Source organism: Osmia lignaria, chromosome 6 (genome assembly GCF_051020975.1).
Source record: "Osmia lignaria lignaria isolate PbOS001 chromosome 6, iyOsmLign1, whole genome shotgun sequence".
Classification (NCBI taxonomy): Eukaryota; Metazoa; Arthropoda; class Insecta; order Hymenoptera; family Megachilidae; genus Osmia; species Osmia lignaria.
This window is the reverse complement of record NC_135037.1, coordinates 5,869,965-5,879,381: the sequence shown is the minus strand read 5'-3', so window position 1 is coordinate 5,879,381 and position 9,417 is coordinate 5,869,965. Positions and strand designations below refer to the sequence as shown.

Genomic DNA, 9,417 nt, shown 5'->3' with positions numbered 1-9,417 from the left:
ACAATACAAGCTTGCTTCAAGCTATCCATAATGAGGTCGTCCGTTCGTGAAATATGGTTAATTATCTGGTTGCAGGCTTGCCTGACATCAACTCGAACAGGGAGACGTTTCTTTAATTTCACGGATAATTAGTGGAATAGAAGCGTTCCTGTGCTCTTTCACAGCCAAGAACGAATGCAAAAGTACGCGCGAAATGTGCTGATTGCATTAGCGGAAAGACGAATAGCCGTTTCGGTGAATGGGTTCGTTAACTTGCACGCTTACAAATTGCCCACCATTTTGGTCGACCGTTCTACCCCTTCAACGCGGTTTTTTCTCTTTTCTCTTTTTTTTTCCTCTTTCGCGCTCTGGAAAATCCACTGAGGCTAGATAAGACGACCAGAGATTAGACGTTAATACCAGTGCTGATCTCGACGTTACCTATCTCGCATTTTAAGTCTCGTATCCATACAAGAAAACGTATCTAGTAAATGCTGCTGCTTAATTAACACAGGAGAACAGTAATACGACCTCTGTTCTGTTTTTATGAAATACATGGTATGAAATACTAATATGTATATGTATAGTTTTATCGTGTACAGAAAAATTCTGGACTTCAATTAACCTAACTGAATAAAAATATTGGAAAAATTTCTACTAATTAGTTTCAAAATATAGAACAAATGGATTCTACAATTTCAACTTCTATATCATTTTTTTTTTCATTATTACTCGTTCGTGTTACTAGTTCGGAAGTACCTTATTCTAAAATTTTATATAACAAGCGACGTTGGGAAAAAGAGTGTTGTATTATTCGGAAAATCCATTATTCGAACAGTCATGCTTCTTTATTATTTCGGATAATAGGAATTCCACTGTATTCAATGTACATGATAAGGTAACAATAAGAGGCAAGGTAGAGAGAGCTTTTTTCTGACAATGAGTATTTCTACGTACAAGGAAAATAAGGTTATTCGCTCACTAGGAATAAATGAAGCTCATTTTCGTAAGAAATATGAAAAATGTTGACATATTTGAATTACATTATTATTTGTGATATTTATTGTTGGTTTAAATCTCATTCTCTGAACTGACATGAACCATTATAAATTATACAATACAAATCCAAATCATTAAAATCACGTTATTAATGTGGAAACGAATTATATTTAGTCTTTCATCTTTCAAAAAATTGAATTCAATCTTCTGTCGGACGATGATCAGTACCGAGAGGATGAATCACTTTAAATTCACTAAGAAATTGAATCATCATAAACGAGAAATAAATACAATACAATGTATAACCATATGATCTTCGTGCGATAGCTCCAGTAATATTTAAATAAATAATAGTTACTAATAATGAACATAGAAGGAAAGCTATGCAACCAGGTGCCATGTCGCTCATTCTCATTTTTGTGTATAAGTTTGGATAATTAACGGCAGCTCTTCCATATGTTAGACCCAATCCCAATAGTGTATTGAACATTGGACCACCGAAACAAGCTGCGTATCCCATCCGAGGAAATCCTCGTTTAGCTATGGCGAGATTTGATATCATATCTATAAAGAAATTTCCAGTGATATTAGTGATGATTAACAGTAAGATGAATTGCCTGGATGAATGGTACCGAAGCAGGGGTTGCTCCCTTCTCATAATTCCCTTTTAAATTATTCGCGACGGGATGAGTGGTATAAAGCCTCCTTCTTTCATTTATCTTTAATAAAACGATCTCGTGTGCTAGGCAGAAATGATGGAAGCGTGCAAGGGAGGAATTGAACAATTGAATTAGCCGAGGGTTCGAGAATCGTCAGAGATGTAATATTCAGAAACATGAGTCTGATATTTTAATATGAAACAAATATGTAAAAATATATATACAATTATTTGATATTATTTAATTTCTAATAAATATTATTAATATAGCCATCTTCATCAAACTTTAAATTGATACACCATAAGTGGTATTTTGCGGTGCCTCTATTATCTACGAATTATGTCAAGCTTTCTATGTTTAGAAATGCAATTGACCATTTGAAATGCAATAACCTGATAGAAGGAGGCTTCGTAACAAAGTACAGATTACATTCGAATTATGCAGCAGCAGTAGTTAATCCTTTCGTCACTAAGGGCGACCATGGTCGATTTCCATGAAGTGATTATAGTATACTGCAGGCGATCATAAGCAAAGGGGTTTAGGTTTGCAAATGGTATAAATGCAATGTGACTATTAATAAAGATGTTGTGTTGTAAATCGAGTTTAATAAAAAGCATTGCTTTAATATACAAACGTACGGAAACATTATTTAACATAAAGGAGTGTATTAAAAGAGTTAATTACTTACCTCCTACACTGTTACCCCATGCAAGAAGTGTAATACCTAACATGGCATCCGATATACTGAAAGCGTATCCTACACATTGAAGAACAGCCACCACTTCGCCAGCTATCAAATAAACCATCATCATGGCAGTCAAGAAGCCGAGAAATGCAAAAACCTGCAATTAATTTGTCGCCAGCAGTTACAAGCAAACGGCTGTAGAGAGATAAAAAAAAGAGAGAACACCACCGAATAGGAACGGTTGCTGTAAATCGCAGAAAAAGCAGAAAAGGTACTCACGTTATGATACTTTGGTATGCGATCCTTGTCGGTCGTTAGAAATACAATTACGCCAATTACAGTGCCGGTACCGAGGAATATCGGGATAATTGAAACGGGGCCAAAATGTGTGTGCCAAACTACGAAGTAAGGGTGAAAATGAGACGAGATCGTACTGACTGGACCGCTGTTTCGGCCCATTAACCGAACTTAGGAAACTTTTTATTGGAGTGCATAACAACTGCATTCAGCAACGAAAAGATACTTTGAATAAAATATTGGGTAAATTATAGAATAATTGGCACTTTAAATTGAAACTCTATTTCAAAGGACCAGCTGCATTTAGTAAATGTGTACTTTACGTAAAACAAAATTGATAAATAAAATTAAAGACAGAGGGAACAGAGTCTAAGTCCCGTGTGTCGCCGACCTTCAGGACGGATTCTTGATATCTATGTCAAGAAAATTAAGAAAGAAGTTTCTAAGTTCAAATTCTATCCAATGGTATTGAATAATAAAAACTTAAGTTCCACTCGAGACAAAAGAAACAGAGTCCAAGTCCCATGCGTCGCCGACCTTCCGGACGGTCTTAATACTTAATGAATTCCATGTCGCATGTATTCGTATTTTGCAAACGACCTTTCTAGTCTTTGGAAAATTTCATGAAAGATGTACACAGTATATCAACACGTTCATTAAGGTTCAGCAAAATAAATAACGCGAAAGTCGTGTAAAAATCTGTGCCAGTTTGTTTTAATTTTGCCTAAAAAAGGGCAATTTGTACGTTACAAAAAGTGCCAGCTTATATTTCACCGCGACTGAAAATATTTTCTGGGAAACCTGGAGCTTTTATTAGAGCGGACAATTTATAACGGCTACCGTAGAAGTCGCGACAATTAATACGACTAACCGTTTAATAGAAACAACGCAAAGGTCGGTGTCATACACAGCTGGAAGCAATTTAGCAGCTTGGACCAGCCCCTCATCGTCGCAGTGGTGTTCACAAGCGGGATAAATAATTGAAGTAGCAGCATGACAGGTGATCGTATAATTAAAATGATTTTAAAGACCCAGTTAGCGCTCGTCCAATCATCCTTGCTTATTGGATTGATATCGTATAGAAATTCTTTGAAAAGACCCTTTGGTCTGTTTGGGTCTTCTATCTCTTCAGGTTCCTCTGGTAACGACAGATTTCCACGAATTTGTTCACTTTGTAATTCGGTTGCAACTGCAACATCTGAAATATAAAAACACATTATAAAACTTTGCAAAAAGAAAAAGTTTTCGCAACAAATGCCACGCAAGGATCAATATGCCATCTAAAAAGCACTTTCGCAAGTGCAAATCAAACATTCATGAAAACAATTGCTATTCTAATTTGATACAGTTATAGGAGAGCGCTTGGTCAATCGTGAAAGCAACATTCGTACCGAGCTTTGTTCGCAAACCAAAAGCACGTTTCCTCGTGGAAATCCTTGGAATACTGGCAATGTCCTTGTTCGCCAAGTAAGTGCGCAGAATATTTGGATCTGACACATTTGGGATTCTAGCTGTAAAAGCACACAAAGAAAAATTTTAAACAGAAAGAATCAGTGATTGCGATGATAGAAAGGAATTGAAAATTTTTCGAACTGGTCAAGATGATTGAACCCTTTAATACCACAGAAGGAACTTTTCTCTCGCGTTCAATTCAGAAACGGGTCATTCCGTACCATTATCCTTTATCGAAAGTTTCCCTCTTCTCCGATTACAACGCGTAATTGCAATCAAATGATACCGTTTCCTTAATTAAACCGTGACTTCGCGCAGTTCCTCGAATTTATAGCTCCTTCCATACTTCCCGTTTTCAAGAATAACATTACGCCGCGGTCGCATTAAGTTCGCCGCAGGTTTAAATAGCAGGCACAAAGTTATTCTTTTAAATGGATTCGCTTCCGGGTCCAGTTTCGAGCGTACTAGAGTTGATACGTTTCGAGAGAGTCTTTCAAGACGGAAAACGCACTTTTCAGCTTCTCTTCGCGGGTTTCGTGCATCTGCATTAATATCACCGTCGCGATGAACAGTCCGTAGCATAAAATAAGGCCTGAAATTAAAATGCATAAGCATTAAAAAGCGTTAGCCTAGCTAGGGTCTGCAGGTGCACGCAAAAGTCAGCGTAATTAATCGTCACACAAAAGCACGATACGACGAAAGAAAAACTTGCAGGTGCATTGTAAATCTCGGCTTAAATTATGAAATGGCATAAAAGAGGCTTATTAATTTTGTTCCTTTTTACGTTACACAATGAAACAGAATTCTAAGAAATGAGGACAAAATTCAGTGCCACGTTTTCTTCATTCAAAATTCAGAATTTTGTTAAGTTCTCTACTTTTAATTAATTATTTGACGTATTTAATTTTTTTTAAGATATAGACAAATTCTCATAGCTTTTGAATTTTAACTTCTTAGAATTCTGCATCACTCTCATAAGAGAATTCATTTGAATCGCAGTTCTTCTTCGAACGAATAGTTTTCCGGAACGAAAAACGCATTTAATTGGCGGTGATTTAAAAGGGGTGGTTTAATTGTTTCGTGAGGAAGCTTCAATTGTTTCCTTCCGAAGAATTTTACTGTTTTCTTCTATCGATTTCGTTAGCTTCAACAATAGTCCCGTTTTTTTTCTCTCTCTGTTTCTATTCTGCTTCTCTTTTCCTCTTTTCGCTGTTAAAAAACTCATCGCGAAACGCTGGAGAAATTCGTCGGTGGCCAGATTGCGAGGAAACCAACGGTAGAAAGATCGTGGCAGTGCTTAATTAAATTCACCCTCGAGTTATTGTTATTACTGACAATGAGATAAAGTTTCTACTTATTAGTCCCCGTAGATAAACTTTTGCACTTCCATGACACGTAGCTCATTTGATCTCCATACGCTCTTTGTTTTAATTTAAATGGAAATACGATTTGCTCACCATATACATATATGTATGTATTTATTTCTGACCTACATGCTATGCGTGAGATAGTTTTCTTGAAAATAAAAATTAATCATTATTCATTTTTCTCTACTCTAATTTTGAATTTTTCGTTAAAAATTTTCGTTTGAAATTCACATAATATATAAATTCTAGAAACAAATTATCGTGTTTATTAATGTTACCCTACTGCAAGGAATCGTTCTCGTTTTATACAATTAAGAATAGCAATTTTTCACGTATCTACCAAACTTGTTCCAGTAAACCTGGTAGCGTTGCATATAACTTTACAAGAAACTTTCTACAATTCCCTAAAGTTCACTGCTTCTCGGAATATGCAATGTTCGGGCTATACATGAAAGTACTCCTACGTAGGAGTTACGCGAACTACGATTTCAATGTTCGAGTTAGATAACAATGCAACGAAATAAAAGCCGCGATTAGAGTCTATGTGTTAGTTTGCTGAAAACGGAGCGGCCGACTTATTTAAACAATACCTATTATCCATACGTAACTTTATTACAAATATTATTTATTAATCGACACGTGCTAATTGGAAGATTTTAAATTCCTGTACTTGCGATACTTAAGGGTAGTGGGCATTTTTTCGGGTCAAAAGATATTATTTGATAGGAGACAATATTCGGAATCAAAAAGGTCTTTGACTTTAGTATGTATCACCCTTAATAGTAAGAGCACACAACACGATCAGTAAAATGGTTACTAAGAAAAAGGAACATGAGTACCGAAAAACGTGATTTTACAAGAGAAGTATTTTTCTAAAATTTTGTCTATCAATTCATAAATCGGACCCAACTTTGTAACCATTTTTCGCCCATTTATAGTATATCCAAGAAATTGTTTCAATTATAGATTTTGATTTCAAATACTGTCTATTATCAAATAAAAAAATATTAAAAAATTCAATGTTTTTATTCCTAAAATTGTCCACTACCCTTAAACGGGTATTAATGTACTCTAATACTTAAAGTGAACCGTATACGTACTGACAGCTTCCCAAATGTAAACAATTTCATCATTCACGACGTAGCTGATCCAACATATCGACATCATATAAAAACAAGCATCCCTCATAAGGAGTTTCAAGGGGACTCGAAAGGGTTTGACCACGGCGATCGATCCAGCGATCATTGTCGTAACAAAGACACCGGCGCCAATTAACTCTGTAAACATTATTATCCCCTCTTCGCTAGCCGATACGAGAGACGTGAAGATGTCAGGTGCACCGTTTCCGAATGCCAATATCGTCACCCCGGCTATACTGTCCGATAGCTGCATTATACTGGCTATCACCGCCAGTGACGGGCAAAAGCTGCACAGATAGACAGAATAAAAAAAAGATGAGCCCAAGTTGGGTGTCGAGGATCAAGTGGAGGGAATTGTAACCCCAAACCGTATATGATATTATCCTTCGAACGACCCACCCTAAGCTGATAAATGATGTTTTGTAACATAAAGGATGGTCCGGTTATTTTGATACTATTTTCTAAAGTATTATTGTCCATTTATTTTTCACGAGCTGTGATCCTTCATTTTCTTTTTTTTTCTTTTTTTCTTTTAATTGCTTCAGTAGGAAAATCGAATTTTTTATCATACTATATTCTACCTAATTAAAATTTCTAATAATCAGATTTTTGATCTACCTACATATAATTATTATAGGTAGATCTACCCAGCCCAGATTAAACGTGTTAAATTTGATCATTAGTGTCACATATTCGTAATTTTGAAAATCATCAAGAATATGGTTACTTATTACTAAGGTTCTTAGACGAATTGAGAATTGGTAAAAATTTTTATCAGACACAAAAAGGAGAAATAGAGAAGGGGGAGGAGATTGTTAGAATTAATCTGCGGTGATCGGTCCTGCTCGATGTTTGATTTCCGGACAGGGAACGGTATCGAACTTGCTCCTCATCGTTGGCTCCGGTTGATATTTTATTTCCGGTCGTATGAGCGAATGTCGAGTACGTTCGCCGACGTTCTCCCCCTCGATAGAGGGAATCGAATTTCGATGCGTCTGCGTTTGTAAATGCAACTGCTGGGTAAATGAATCGAATTAGGTGCTGATTCAGACTTCGTTTAAAGACGAATTTCGTCTGGGATTGGAACTTGAGTGAAAATTCAGCATTCATCTTTTTTTGTAAAAGAAAAAAAGGATGTGACCATTCGGTATGTTAAAAATTGTTAAAGAATAAAATGTAAAGCAATAAATCCTTATGCTACGAGCAAATGGTGTAAGTCATGTTCAAGATGTTATGGTAGAATTATTGTTACCATCGTGGTAAAATTTTATTAGGGTAGAAAGTTGCAGGGTGTCACGTAACAGAGGTGAATCTTGCCTTCTTAATGGTGGAACATAAAGTTTCCTCGAGTGTCTGGATTAAAATTGAATCAGTTTCCGCGTGAAAATACGTCGATTCGCACGCACACGATCAGCTATAATTCACCCTTTACTGAACACAATGTGTCGTGAAAGACTTTACGCGGCGCGTGTCCAGTAGTTTTATGGAAAATCGGGGAAACTTTATTTCTGTCGTTACGATTTTATTAACTATCGTTTTGTAATTCTTCTGTGCTTTATTGAACTTGTGTGCAGAAATAGGGAGGGTAAAAAAATGTGGACATTAAGACAATGGGAGTAATAAACAGGTTATAAAAATTAATTATTGGCACACTTAGCATAGTGATTAGAATTTTATAATTCTATAATAATTCCAGTAATAAGTAAGTTACCAAAATTAATTATTGATGCATTTAGTATGATGATTGAAATTTTATAATGTGACGTATAATTAATTATGAATTCTTGCTGAAGTTAAGGGTGTCAATAATTAGCGTATCTTACCCTGACTACTCTTTATTTAACGTGTTTTACATTTAATAAGGAAGTACTTACAAATCGTCTGCAGTGCTCCCTAACATCAGAAACAGATATAAAAGCCATAGTATTAAGAATATCAATCCAAGGCTGAACAAAAATGTATTCTCCGATCTGAAAGTACAAAATAGGACTTCCGTATATTGAATGACGGAATCAGTGTTACAGTCTTCAGTTTTTATAACCCATTCACAACGTTTTTCAGCGGGAATTTGCCAAACGTATGAACAATCATCCTAAATAAAATTAAAAACTCGATAAATTTCGTTCAAATTAAATTCAACGAAACAAAATTATTTAATATTAATATTTTTGAAATGTAATAAAAAGAGAAAAATATTTGAAGCGATAAAATCGTTCTGTTATTAATAATTACATAAAAGAATACAGATTTACAAATTTATTTGATGATTTTAATCGTACCTCACGTATTGGTAAATATCCATGTCTATAATATCTACGAACCATACCAAACTCGTGTCAATCCTTGTTTTCTCGCTGAAACGTTAATACAATTTTTAACCTGTTTTTATTCAATTGAAAACCATGCTGTCAACATTTCCGTATAAATAAAATGATATACAATACACTGAATTCAATTGTTTAGTGGAAAGTGTAGATCATTACGGATGGTGAATAAAAATGAAATTATCGGAATCAAATTTCTATTAACCATTCGTCTGCAATTTTATTTTCACTAACACCGTCTACATACTGGGTCGTTTAAGTTCGTGACTAATTTTTTTACTCTTCTCAGTTTTAAAAAAATCTGCAAAAATTCTGGGATACTTTTAGTCGAGTTAGATATTCAAAGGATTAAGTGGGAAAAATAAATATTTGGAAGGAAATTGGGAGAAACTTGGAACTCACCTCAGACATAAACGACCCAGTGTGTCTATTGACTCTACAGTGTAGAGGGTTAATTTTGATGAAATTTATATTATTGTAAAATTTTATTTTATATTTTTAATCCTTCCTCGGTTA

At 35.2% G+C, this 9,417-nt stretch overlaps 1 protein-coding gene across 2 annotated transcripts; it reads right to left on the bottom strand.

The window, feature by feature from the left end:
• Positions 1 to 727: 727 nt before the first annotated feature.
• Positions 728 to 8,991, bottom strand: LOC117601477 (mitochondrial sodium/calcium exchanger protein). 2 transcript variants are annotated; one of them, XM_034318224.2, is made up of 9 exons: positions 8,857 to 8,991; positions 8,452 to 8,547; positions 6,539 to 6,864; positions 4,583 to 4,663; positions 4,011 to 4,130; positions 3,491 to 3,817; positions 2,602 to 2,720; positions 2,326 to 2,479; positions 728 to 1,542 (listed from the first exon to the last, which is right to left on the bottom strand). In XM_034318224.2, exons 1-9 carry the CDS (start codon positions 8,877 to 8,879, stop codon positions 1,178 to 1,180), a joined length of 1,611 nt encoding a protein of 536 aa, XP_034174115.1. In that variant the 5' UTR covers positions 8,880 to 8,991; the 3' UTR covers positions 728 to 1,177. The 2 variants fall into 2 exon arrangements, with proteins under 2 accessions (XP_034174115.1, XP_034174114.1); XM_034318223.2 differs by having other exon boundaries at positions 732 to 1,542; positions 8,452 to 8,669.
• Positions 8,992 to 9,417: the final 426 nt, after the last annotated feature.